Source organism: Podarcis tiliguerta (assembly GCF_965153285.1).
Source record: "Podarcis tiliguerta genome assembly, chromosome: 8".
NCBI lineage: Eukaryota > Metazoa > Chordata > Lepidosauria > Squamata > Lacertidae > Podarcis > Podarcis tiliguerta.
Window position 1 is genome coordinate 83,673,132 of NC_139541.1, and position 13,107 is coordinate 83,686,238.

General features: G+C 47.6%; 1 protein-coding gene across 2 annotated transcripts in view; it reads right to left on the bottom strand.

Moving 5' to 3' along the window:
• EXOC3L2 (exocyst complex component 3 like 2) overlaps nt 1-12,371 on the bottom strand; it is a 49,660-nt gene extending 37,289 nt beyond the window's left edge. Inside the window, exons 1-2 of one of the 2 annotated variants that reach the window (XM_083455005.1) lie at nt 12,070-12,371; nt 918-1,615 (exon numbers count right to left, since the gene is read on the bottom strand). In XM_083455005.1, coding sequence (XP_083311131.1) covers nt 918-1,593 — 676 coding nt within the window. In that variant the 5' untranslated portion in view covers nt 1,594-1,615; nt 12,070-12,371. Of the gene's footprint in view, nt 1-917; nt 1,616-5,165; nt 5,557-12,069 lie in introns of those variants that run through there. The other variant, XM_083455006.1, reaches the window with a different exon arrangement.
• Nucleotides 12,372-13,107: the final 736 nt, after the last annotated feature.

Genomic DNA, 13,107 nt, shown 5'->3' on the forward strand with positions numbered 1-13,107 from the left:
GAGGCGCGTTCGAAAACAGAAACATTCTAGGTTGTCGACGTTCGGAAGCCGAAACGTTCAGCAACCAAAGTTCCACTGTGGATAGAAGCAAGAACAGCACAACTAATCCAGAATGCGGCAGCTAGACTGGGGACTTTAGGTGCCTGCCGAGACCACATAACACCAGTCTTGAAAGGCCTACGTTGGCTCCAAGTATGTTTCCGAGCACAATTCAAAGTGTTGTTTAAAGCCCTAAATGGCCTCGGTCCAGTATACCTGAAGGAGCGTCTCCACCCCCATCGTTCTGCCCGGACGTTGAGGTCCAGCTCTGAGGGCCTTCTGGCAGTTCCCTCAGTGCGAGAAGCAAAGCTACAGGAAACCAGGCAGAGGGCCTTCTTGGTGGTGGCACCCGCCCTGTGGAACCCCCCCCCATCAGATGTCAAAGAGATAAACAACTAGAGTGGTACCTCGGGTTACATACGCTTCAGGTTACATACGCTTCAGGTTACAGACTCCGCTAACCAGAAATATTACCTTGGGTTAATAACTTTGCTTCAGGATGAGAACAGAAATCATGCGGTGGCGGCAGCGGGAGGCCCCATTAGCTAAAGTGGTGCTTCAGGTTAGGAACAGTTTCAGGTTAAGAACGGACCTCCAGAATGAATTATCATAAGTATGTAACCAGATGTACCTGACATTTAGAAGACATCTGAAGGCAGCCCTGTTCAGGGAAGTTTTTAATGCGTGACATTTTAATGTATTTTTAATTTTTGTTAGAAGCCGCCCGGAGTGGCTGGGGAGACCCAGCCAGATGGGCAGGGTACAAATAAATTATTATTATTATTATTATTATTATTATTATTATTATTATTCGCAACAGCTCCAACATGAAGGCTGAGGAACTCTCCTGCTGAAGAAGGCAAAAATGACAGACTCACCAGAGAGCGGTTCCTTGACCTTGACCTCAGCCTCCTCTGTGACGGGGGCCGGATCCGGCGCCTCAGTCTGGTTGAGCTTCTCCACCAGCGAAGCCCTGCGCACCTTCCCTCCCAGCCCGATCTTGAGGAATGACATCCGCTTGTCTCCCCCACCGCCGTTCTCCTTCTCCGAGAGGCCGCAGTCGAGACCGTAGAGGCTCTCCTTGCGGCGGCCGTTCAGGAGCTGGAGCAGGCTGAAGTCTTCGGAGCTGCGCCGGGTCTTCCTCTTCTCCGGCGTCCCCTGGTTGCCCTCCGGCAAGGGGATCATCATGCGCCCCAAAAAGGACCTCCTGTCCGAGCCCTTCTCCCCGGGGGACTTCTTCTCGCCGCTCTTCTTTCCTTTGCCCATGCGGAAGGGGGACAGCCCCACCAGCTTCTCCAGCGTCGCCCGCCGCCTGTAGCGCCCTTCGGGGCTGCCGTTGAAAAGGCCCCGCTCGAAGGTGCCGCCGCTGCCGTCTGGGGAAGGGTTTCTGCTCTCGGGGGAGTCGCTGCCCAGGAAAGAGTCTCTCTCGTTCTCCTCAAGGTCTTCCTCAAAAGGGTTGGTTCCTCGGTGGCTTTCCTTCTCAAGGATCAGCGAGCCGCCGCTGGTGTCACCGTTGGCCATCTTGAGCTTGCAGGGGTTCTTAAGGACTGGCATGGCAGCCAACGCACCGCAGGACCTGGAAGGGAAGGTGGAAAAATGGTCAAGTGGTTGCAATGGGAGAGCCTGAGGAGGTTTCGGGGAGACATTCTGAACATTTTAATGTGTAATGTTTCCTTCTGTTTTTATATATGTTGGAAGCCACTCAGGGGAGATGGGGCAACCCATTCAGATTGGTGGGGTATAACAACAACAACAACAACAACAACAACAACAACAATGCTTTGGGAGCTTGGCTTGTTTTCCACAGGTATAAATTTTATTTATACCCCGCCCTCCCCAGCTAAGACCAGGCTCGGCTAACAGCAGATATAAAAACAACTGATTGAAATACAGTGGTACCTCAGGTTACATATGCTTCAGGTTACATACGCTTCAGGTTACAGACTCCGCTAACCCAGAAATAGTGCTTCAGGTTAAGAACTTTGCTTCAGGATAAGAACAGAAATTGTGCTCCGGCGGCGCGGCGGCAGCAGGAGGCCCCATTAGCTAAAGTGGTGCTTCAGGTTAAGAACAGTTTCAGGTTAAGAACGGACTTCCAGAACGAATTAAGTACTTAACCCAAGGTACCACTGCACAACTTAAAAAACAAGATTAAAATACAACATTACAACATTAAAATGCAGCCTCGTTTCAGTGGAAACTCAAATCAAAAACTTTTTGGGGGATGGAAGCGTCAAGTCTTCACCAAGGCTAATATTTTAATGTGTAATGTTTCCTTCTGTTTTTATATCTGTTGGAAGCTGCCCAGAGGAGCTGAGGCAACCCATTCAGATCGGTGGGGTATAACAACAACAACAACAATAACAATAACAACAACAATAACAATAGTAATAATGCTTTGCTTGTTTTTCACAGGGACCAGGCCTTATCATATGACCCTGAATCCTAACCAAAACCAAATTCCAACCCCGGTTCCCCAAATCTTATTATTATTCTTCGTTTATTAATAAGCCATGGATAAGGAGCGTAAAGGAATACTGTCATAGCAGGTTGAAAGCAGCATAAGGTTGGATATTATCATGGGACTTGTTTTTAATACAGTGGTACCTCAGGTTACAAACGCTTCAGGTTACAGATGCTTCAGGTTACAGATTCCGCTAACCCAGAAATAGTACCTCGGGTTAGGAACTTTGCTTCAGGATGAGAACAGAAATTGTGCTCTTGTGATGCGGCGGCAGCAGGAGGCCCCATTAGCTAAAGTGGTGCTTCAGGTTAAGAACAGGTTCAGGTTAAGTACGGACCTCCGGAACGAATTAAGTACTTAACCCGAGGTACCACTGTATAGCATAACCATGTGTGTTTATTGCAATTGTGCTGAAATGCAAGCTTAACAGAAGAACAGGCAAAGCACAGAGGGAGGTGTACATGAAAGTTTTAGAAGCTTGCTAAGCCATGATATTTAAGAAAAGGTGAAAACAGAAACATGTCTTCAGCCCAGATCTGCCTTTGCCGTTAAGCCGACTGTCAGTTCATAGCAACAAATGGCTTGCAGATCTAACCTAGGTCTGACTTATTGTACTGTTATGGATTTGGGGGTGCCCTGACTCCCCCTAGATTCCTGGCTGTTGGGGTTTAATCAGTGTTTAGAGAATCAAGGTGCGCTGACAGGGGTTGTAAAAGTACAGAGTACACTGGTTTTCCTGTTCACGAGATCAGTTGATAGAGGTGCCATTAAGAAACAAAGAGACCAGAGGACAGGACCATTAAGAGTAATTAACAAGGCAATTACTGTCCTTCATCTGTCCTGAGTAATGGGGGGGAGATAATAAAAAAAAAAACGTTGGGAGGGAGAGGGCACCAGGGTTATGAGGAGCCTGATGTCAGCACAGGAAAAAAGTGTCCTTTTGCTGGAGGGTTTTGGAAACAGCTAAAAGGATGTGGGGCAGCAGAACTCCATGGAGGCTGGCTGGAAGAGTCTGGTGGAGCGTATCCACCCCCATCGTTCTGCCCATCGGACCCTGAGGTCCAGCGCCGAGGGCCTTCTGGCGGTTCCCTCACTGCGAGAAGCCAAGTTACAGGGAACCAGGCAGAGGGCCTTCTCGGTGGTGGCGCCCGTCCTGTGGAACGCCCTCCCAGCAGATGTCAAAGAGAAAAGCAACTACCAAACTTTTAGAAGACATCTGAAGGCAGCCCTGTTTAGGGAAGCTTTTAATGTTTAATAGGTTATTGCATTTTAGTGTTTTGTTGGAAGCCGCCCAGGGTGGCTGGGGAAACCCAGCCAGATGGGCGGGATATAAATAAATTATTATTATTATTATTATTATTAGGGAGAGATTGAGGAGCACGGCTGCCTTCTGCTCTGGACCCCAGGTTTGATGAAGCTCTAGGAGACGCAACCAGAGGCACTCTTTGAGGTGTAACGTTCTGCACTCCCTCCATCAAAACTCAGGTTCATATATGGGTAAATAAAACATGGCGCTGTGGTCTAAACCACAGAGCCTTGGGTTTGCCAATCGGAAGGTCGGCAGTTCGAATCCCTGCGACGGGGTGAGCTCCCGTCGCTCGGTCCCTGCTCCTGCCAACCTAGCAGTTCAGAAGCACGTCAAAGTGCAAATAGATAAATAGGTACCGCTCCGGCGGGAAGGTAAACGGCGTTTCCGTGCGCTGCTCTGGTTCGCCAGAAGCGGCTTAGTCCTGCTGGCCACATGACCCGGAAGCTGGATGCCGGCTTCCTCGGCCAGTAAAGCAAGATGAGCACCACAACCCCAGAGTTGTCCGCAACTGGACCTAACAGTCAGGGGTCCTTTACCTTTATTGCATTTATATATACATAATCTTACTTGTATGCCACCTTTCCACTGTTCAAACCATGCTCTGGGCAGCTTACGACATGAAAAAGGCACATAACTACAACAGAAGTCGTCATAAACCACGTCAGAAAATAGACAACCGAATTAAACCACTTACATCCCACCATTTTTCTCCAAGGAGCACAAGGTGGTCTGCATAGTTCTGTTAGCCCTCAAATGGAAAGTGAGCCAGGTCCCACATAAAGAGGTTTGGCAATTTTAAGATGTTACAATAGAACTTGCAGGCTTAACACAGAGAATAAGAGAGCAAGAATAACGTATATTTAAAGAAGAGTGGAGAATAATTATTGAATACATGGAAAATAATTGTACACAGCTCAAAACGCCGGCAGCATAAAGATAAATTAAACAGAGTAAACAATATTGGATGTAAAAGGGGGAAATTGATTTGAATGGTTATAGCAAAATGTGCAGGAATGTATGATATGTGATACGAACCGTGGAAGGAGAAGAAGGGAAGTCGTTAAAGTTTGTAAAATGTTTATTTTGAAATGGAAAAAACCCCTGAAAACTCAATTTAAAAAGTTTTTAAAAAAATAAATAGTAACACATCTGGGGCACATGGGGCACCAGGAAAGGCAGCCCCACAGAGAGAGCGCAAGGGGTCCAAGCCCTGCTTGACCCTTGCACCCCTCCACAAAGACCAGGGACCAGGGACCCACAGTGTGCGAGCAGGAAGTTTATGAAGAAGGGATCTTCCACATTGGGAATCCCCAGAGCTGGGCTGACCCAAAGTCAGCATACAGGAAGCCCTACCTGAGTTTCCATGCTCCTGTTTGCAGAAGAGGCTTTTTCGCTCCTGCTTTTTCACGCCAGCCAGCTGCCAGCTGAACCTCTCTCTGCGTGGAAGTATCTCAAATGACCAGCTGACAGCATATTTACCTGCCTGGTCTATGGACCCTCCCCTTGCTGCCATGTGACCTGCCTTCTCTTAAAACTGCCCTCATTCCGGGAAGGCAGAAGGGAGGGAAGCCTGCAAGAGAGATCCATGAGACCTTTTTCTTTCCTTCCTTCTTTTTAAAATCCTCTTTCTGACCCTTCTTTGTCCACATCGCAGCTGCAACACATACAGAGGCTACAATCCAGTTTCAGAAATCTCTCTCCTCCCTTTTATCCCCATGTAAATGCTCCCGTTTGCGGACACCTGCTTTGGATGCAGAAGGTCCTGGGTTCAGGTGCTGACAGCATCCCCGGGTAGAGCTGGGAGTGCCCCCTGCCTGAAATCCTGGACAGCTTCTGCCAGTCAGTGTAGACTGAACTAGGTGGGCCAGTTGCCTGAGGCTAAGGTAGTTTCTTGCGTCCGTATAGTTCAAGCTATGGCTTTCCCAGTACAGTGGTACCTCGGGTTAAGTACCGTACTTAATTCATTCCGGAGGTCCGTTCTTAACCTGAAACTGTTCTTAACCTGAAGCAGCACTTTAGCTAATGGGGCCTCCTGCTGCCGCCGCGCCACCAGAGCACGATTTCTGTTCTCCTCCTGAAGCAAAGTTCTTAACCTGAAGCACTATTTCTGGGTGAGCGGAGTCTGTAACCTGAAGCGTACGTAACCCAAGGTACCACTGTAGTGATGTATGGAAATGAGAGCTGGACCATAAAGAAGGCTGATCGCCAAAGAATGGATGCTTTTGAATTATGGTGCTGGAGGAGACTCTTGAGAGTCCCATGGACTGCAAGAAGATCCAACCTCTCCATTCTGAAGGAAATCAGCCCTGAGTGCTCACTGGAAGGACAGATCCTGAAGCTGAGGCTCCAAGACTTTGGCCACCTCATGAGAAGAGAAGATTCCCTGGAAAAGACCCTGATGTTTGGAAAGATGGAGGGCCCAAGGAGAAGGGGACGACAGAGGACGAGATGGTGGGACAGTGTTCTCGAAGCTACCATCTGACCCAACTGCGGGAGGCAGTGGAAGACAGGAGGGCCTGGCGTGCTCTGGTCCGGGGGGTCACGAAGAGGCGGACACGACTAAACGACTAAACAAGAACAACAAAGGCAGTTTCTTGCGTTCCTGTGCAGTCAGTACTGTACGTGTTTCTGGCATTGCGCCCGCTTGAATGCCAGGGGTCTTAATGAGAATCCCTGCTGTTTCTTCCTGCTCAGGGTGTGCTCTGAGTGGTGGTACGGATCTGACCTTGGGGTGGGGGGCCTGGAAGTCGGGCCGTTCTTCCAGAGCAGCCGGCCATTTGGGAGACCCTGAGTCATAATTTCGCAGAAGTTCTGGGAGACGAGGAAATTACACAGCAGGATGGGGAGGCAGGAAACTGGTTTTTTCACAAAGAGGAGAGCCTGCTTGTATATATATATATACGCACAGCAGAGAGTGGCGCTCCTTGTAATGTATAAGAGGCTCAAGGACGTGAAAAGAGCCTGCTGGATGAGGCCCAAGGGGTCCCTCCAGTCCAGCACCCCTGTTCTCACAGTGGCTGACCAGCTGCCTCTTGTGGGAAACAGGCAATCAGGATCAGGCCACAAGAGCAACACTCTCTTCTAATGGGTTCCAGCAACTGGGATTCAGAAGCTTTTACTGCCTCTGACCAAAGAGCAAAGTACGTTTCCGAGGACAATTCAAAGTGTTGGTGCTGACCTTGAAAGCTCTAAACGGCCTCGGTCCTGTATACCTGAAGGAGCGTCTCCACCTCCATCGTTCAGCCCGGACACTGAGGTCCAGCACCGAGGGCCTTCTGGCAGTTCCCTCATTGTGAGACGTGAGGTTACAGGGAACCAGACAGAGGGCCTTCTCGGTGGTGGCACCCGCCCTGTGGAACGCCCTCCCTTCGGATGTGAAGGAAATAAGCAGCTATCCAATCTTTAAAAGACATCTGAAGGCAGCCCTGTTCAGGGAAGTTTTTAAGACTCGATTGGGAGCCACCCAGAGTTGCTGGGGAAACTCAGCCAGATGGGCGGGGTGTAAATAAATTATTATTATTATTATTATTATTATTATTATCATGGCTAGTAGCCATTGAGAGCCCTCTCCTCCTCCATGAATTGGTCCAATCCTCTTTGAAAGCCACCCAAGAAATAGGAACAACAATACATATGTGGTGGAAGTGTGAGGAAATTAAGAAATTTTGGATAGTAGTACATGAAGAACGAAAGAAGATGTTGAAAATATCAATAACAAAGAAACCAAAGACATATCTCCTCTGACTGATAGATGAAGTGATACCACAGGGAAAGAAAAGAATTTTCCTATGTGCAACTACAGCTGCTAGAATAGTGATTGCTGCTAGGTGGAAGTCACAAACTATACCCACAAAGGAGGAATGGATTTGTAAACTAAATGAATATTTAATTTTGGCAAAAATTAACTGCTATAATAAGAAATCAGTCGAATCAAAAATGAAAAAAGGAGTGGAAATGTTTTGATGAATATTGCTCAGGAAAAGATATGCTAATATGCCTAGACTAAAACTTGAAGTAATGGATGGAAGAAAAATTATAAAGGAAAGATAATAAGAATATATAGATGATTTGAGAAGACTGTGGGATGCAAAGATTATTGTAAATTGTATAATGTGGAGGAAATCGAGTGGGGGCGGAGGGAAGTGGGAGGAAGGAGAAAAGAATAATATGATGGATTGAGGGAATATAAATGTAAATGTATGGGGAGGAAATGGTGTTGGCTTTGGTACATTTGTATTGTAATGTAATATGTGAAAGCCAATAAATAAACAAACAAAGAAGAAGAAGAAGAAGAAGAAGAAGAAGAAGAAGAAGAAGAAGAAGAAAGCCACCCAAGTTGGCCTCCTGTGGCAGGGAGTTCCACAGTTTAACATGCACTGCAGAAAGAAGTGCTTCCTTTTATGTGTCCTGAATCTTCCAACATCCTGCGTCGCTGCATACCCACAATTTCTGGTGTTAAGAGAGAGAGGGAGAGCACCTTTTCCCCATGCACTTTCTCCGTGACAGGCCTAATTTTGTAAACTTCTAGCATGTCGCCTCTTTACTTTTCTCTAAACTAAAAAGTCCCAAACTCTGCAAGCTTTCTTCGTAGGGGAGGAGCTGTAGCTTCTAAAGAGCTGCACAGGAGGCCTTGTTGTATTCTTGGAAGCCGGAGTTCCCCGACCCAGTGCCCTCCAGGCATCATGGATTACATTTCCTATCAGCCCCAAGCAGCCCTTCCACACTGCCACCTGCCCCAGAATCATATGACTGGTTTCACAGGCGCTGAGTTGCAGTCTTCACTATCAGCGCCAGCCAGCAAAGCCACATGACCAGCGTCAGGCGACTTGGGCTGGTAGGAGCTGTGGTGTGGCTTCCTTTTATTCTTTTTGCACTGCAGCAAAAAAATAACCCCAAGAACACTGGAGAACCTTAATGGAGATCTGCTTTAAAACTGCCACAGCAAAATTGTTGGTCCCTAAAATGCCCAAAGCCTCTCTTGTTTTTTCTCTCAAGGCTGAGCTCTGGGGAGCCCCAGCATAAATTCAGCCCCATTGGCAACCTAGGTATATGTGGGCATCAATCGTCCTCTTCCTCCTCAAGAGGAGGCACATTTATTGCCAGGAACTGTACCTAAGAGGCAGGTAGACTGCAGGCTTGCTGAATTTTACTGGGAATCACCCCCCCCCCTCAAGATCAACCAACAAGAGCCCAGTAGCCATACAAGACATAACAATTAGAATTTAAGGGCAGGGTGCCTCTGAGCATGCTCTGAGCCTGTTTCCATTCCAGAACCAGATATTCCACGCAACTCCTGGCTCCAGCTCAGGTGAGCATAGCAGTTTTGTTGCTGATGTTACGAAACAGTCGAGAGTCAGAAATCCTTCTCGACCTACAGCAAACCATTCAGGGCAAATCACTCTGTACACCTGGGATCGGCGCAGAATTTCGGAATGGGTAATGGGGGGAAGTTTACCTGGGACATTCGGCATGGCAAACAGATGTAAAGTTCTGCCAATGGGCTGCAGCCCTTCTCCCCACTTTAAGGTGAATATGGGGTAAAGGGTAAAGGGACCCCTGACCATTAGGTCCAGTCGTGGCCGACTTTGGGTTGCGGCACTCATCTCGCTTTATTGGCCAAGGGAGCCGGCGTACAGCTTCCGGGTCATGTGGCCAGCATGACTAAGCCGCTTCTGGCGAACCAGAGCAGCGCACGGAAACGCCGTTTACCTTCCCGCCGGAGCGGTACCTATTTATCTACTTGCACTTTGACGTGCTTTCGAACTGCTAGGTTGGCAGGAGCTGGGACCGAGCGACAAGAGCTCACCCCGTCGCAGGGATTCGAACTGCCAACCTTCTGATCAGCAAGTCCTAGGCTCTGTGGTTTAACCCACAGGGCCACCCGTGTCCCTTAAGGTGAATATACCCCCCCCAAAAAAACCCCACTTGTGATCTGCAATAGGTGAATATACCCCCCCCAAAAAAAACCCACTTGCGATCTGCAATAGATGGAGGGGCGGTGGAAGAGGCGCCTGCACACACCTGGGTTTCTCACCTGCCTGGGGCCTGAAAGAAAGAAAATCACACCCAGAGGTTGTGGTGCTTTGCTGCGTGGCTGCCTGGAGGCAAGCAGCAATTTGCAGGCTATCCCCCCCCCCCATTTTATTGCATTTATATCCCAGCCTTTTGTTATCCAAGGAGCTGAAGGAGGCATGCATGTCTGCCCTTCCTCATTTAATACCCACAACAACCCTGTGAGGTAGGCTAGACTGAGAAGAAGACAGCCCTCCGATGTATAGAGGGTATATTACACCGCTGAAATTAGCTAAAATGCATAAGACAAATAATAAATGTTGGAAATGTAAAGAAAAAGAAGGGACATTTTACCACATGTGGTGGGAATGTTAAAAAGTAAAGAACTTCTGGGAAATGATATATAATGAGATGAAAAGGGTGTTGAAATATACATTTTTTTATAAACCAGAAGCATTCTTACTTGGTATTATAGGTCAGGACATTAATAGGCAAGATATTAAATTGTTTTTATATGCAACAACTGCGGCAAGAGTATTGTTAGCCCAGAAATGGAAACAAGAAGAAATTCCGACGAAAGAAGAATAGCAGACGAAATTAATGGACTATGCAGAATTGGACAAAATGACAGGAAGGATTTGAAACCTGCGGGACCAGATATTTACAGAAGATTGGAAGAAGTATATAAACTATTTGAAAAGCAACTGTAATCAACAAATTACGCTACTACAAGAAGTTTTGTAAGGAGAGATATATGAAGTGTTACAAAGTAGGAAAAGATAGAGATATTGGTTATGAGTTTGAAATGTAATAGGGAAAATAAGAAATGCATACTGAGAGATTAGACTGGAAAATTTCCAGACAGGATTGATGTCCAAAATTTGAATAAGATGTAAAAGTATGTTTAATTACTGTTGAAAATGATATGTTAAAAAAACTAATAAAATTTTATTTAAAAAGAGAGAGAGAGAAGACAGCCCTTGATAGAATCAGATTTTGCCAGGGGTTGAAAGGAGGGATACTTTCAGGGAAAATAAAGCATAACTTGCAACTCTGAGCAAATGGAAATAGGGCCATGCCTGTCATTCCAGAATAATTTTCATATGAGGGGTTACCGCCTGAGGGGTCCCCACATTGAAGGCAGTGTGGTGTAGTGGTTGGAGCGTCAGGCTAGGAACTGGGAGACTAGAGTTCAAATCCCCCCACTCGGCCTCTTTCAGCCTAACCTACCTTGCCAACAAAGGTCCGTATAGTTAAAGCTATGGTTTTCCCAATAGTGAGAGCTGGACCATCAAGAAGGCTGATCGCCGAAGAATGGATGCTTTTGAATTCTGGTGCTGGAGGAGACTCTTGAGAGTCCCATGGACTGCAAGAAGATCCAACCTCTCCATTCTGAAGGAAATCAGCCCTGAGTGCTCACTGGAAGGACAGATCGTGAAGCTGAGGCTCCAAGACTTTGGGCACCTCAGGAGAAGAGAAGACTCCCTGGAAAAGACCCTGATGTTGGGAAAGATGGAGGGCACAAGGAGAAGCGGACGACAGAGGACGAGATGGTGGGACAGTGTTCTCGAAGCTACCAGCATGAGTTTGACCCAACTGCGGGAGGCAGTGGAAGACAGGAGTGCCTGCCGTGCTCTGGTCCAGGGGGTCACAAAGAGTCGGACACGACTAACAACAACCTCACAGGGTTGTTGCGTGGATTAAATGAGGGGAAAGAATCACGTGAGGCCCCTTGAGTCGCCGGGAGAAAAATGCGGGATATAAATGCAATCGGTCATTAACACCGGGAGACTCTGTGCTACAGCCTCCCCCGAAACATAATTCCTCACAAAACTTTGCAAAAATATACCTTGGCATTTTGCAGTGCGCGCGCGTAAAACTAAGACTCTGCGCGGCGCCTTAGCGTTCATGCGCGTGTGCATTTAGCCACATGCGCTCGGGGGAGACTTGATACACCCTCCCCTTACCCACCCAGACAGTATCCTGGGGAGGGCCTCGATCCTGAAGAAGGGCGACTCTAGCAACTGATGCGAACAGCGTTTCCCACGAAGCATCCCCAGCCGGCAAAAGCAGACGTGAAAAAGGACCGTGGGAAAATGTGGGGGGAACAGGGGGCTGCTGCGCCCTGGCTGGTGGGAACAGATGGAGATCAAAAGAGCAAAGAATACCATTTAGCAGCAGTGAAACCTGCACCTCCAGGAAACTGCAGGGGGCAGGGGACGCGGGCGCACGAATAGGACCCTACCTGATTCGTGCGTCCTTTGGGGCAATCCCGGGTGCTCAGTCCATCCTCTGCGCGCTCGACTCCTCGTCTTCCAGCTCTGGGCGATTCCTCGGCTGCTCTGAAGGAGGAAAGTGGAGGTGGGGACCTCTGAGGCGAAGGAAGCTTGGGGCTGGATTCTTTGTCGTCGTTGTTTTTTGGAGAGGATTTCCCTCCCAGTAGCCTTGGTAGTTAAAACTGCTGCTTTATATAATCAGGGAAACCGACCCTTCTGGCGCACTTAGCGCTGCTTGGGTCAAGGAGCTGCGACCACAGCGCGGGACGTATTTTCCTTTTCCTTTCCTTTTTTGGAGAGGGGCAGGAAAACCTTGGGATCAGGGCGAGGGAGAATGTCCGTGATGTGTTTCCCCCCAGCAACAAGGCTAATAACTGATGCGTGCAAAGTCACAATAAAGGGTCTCCTGACCATGGGCAGAGTGCCCTTTCCTTCCGCCTTGCAAACCAGTGGGCACAGCCCGCCAGCTCCCCACCACAAGTACAGGTTTTTTTGGGGTGGTTATTAATATTGCTTTTCATTCAAAGAATTCCCAAAGCAGCTTGCCAACGATAAATAATAAGAACACGACAGAATACCACAAACACAGCACAAGTCATATAGAATAATCGACAAATCGTCAGCAAAACAACTGCAATCTATAAAACACTGTTAAAGCAACAGCTAAAAAAAATTAAGCTAAGCGTCACAATTAAAGCAAAAGTCCTATTATATGATTAACAAATCCATACAGCATTTATGATCTATAAATCAGTTTTAACAACGTTAACGAAACAGCAGCCAGAATCTAAAACAAGCGCTGAGATGTCCCGGTGGGGCTCAAGTCTTTCAGAACCCTGGTTTTTGTTTTGTTTTGTTTTGAGAGCACTGCCAGCATTTGCACATATATTATTATTTTTTTTTATTATTTAACTGCCTTTCACCCTCGGGCGACTTACAGCATTAAGACACAATGCTAAAAAGAGCTAAAAACAACTTACAGTCACGAAACTAAAGGTAGGGCCTAC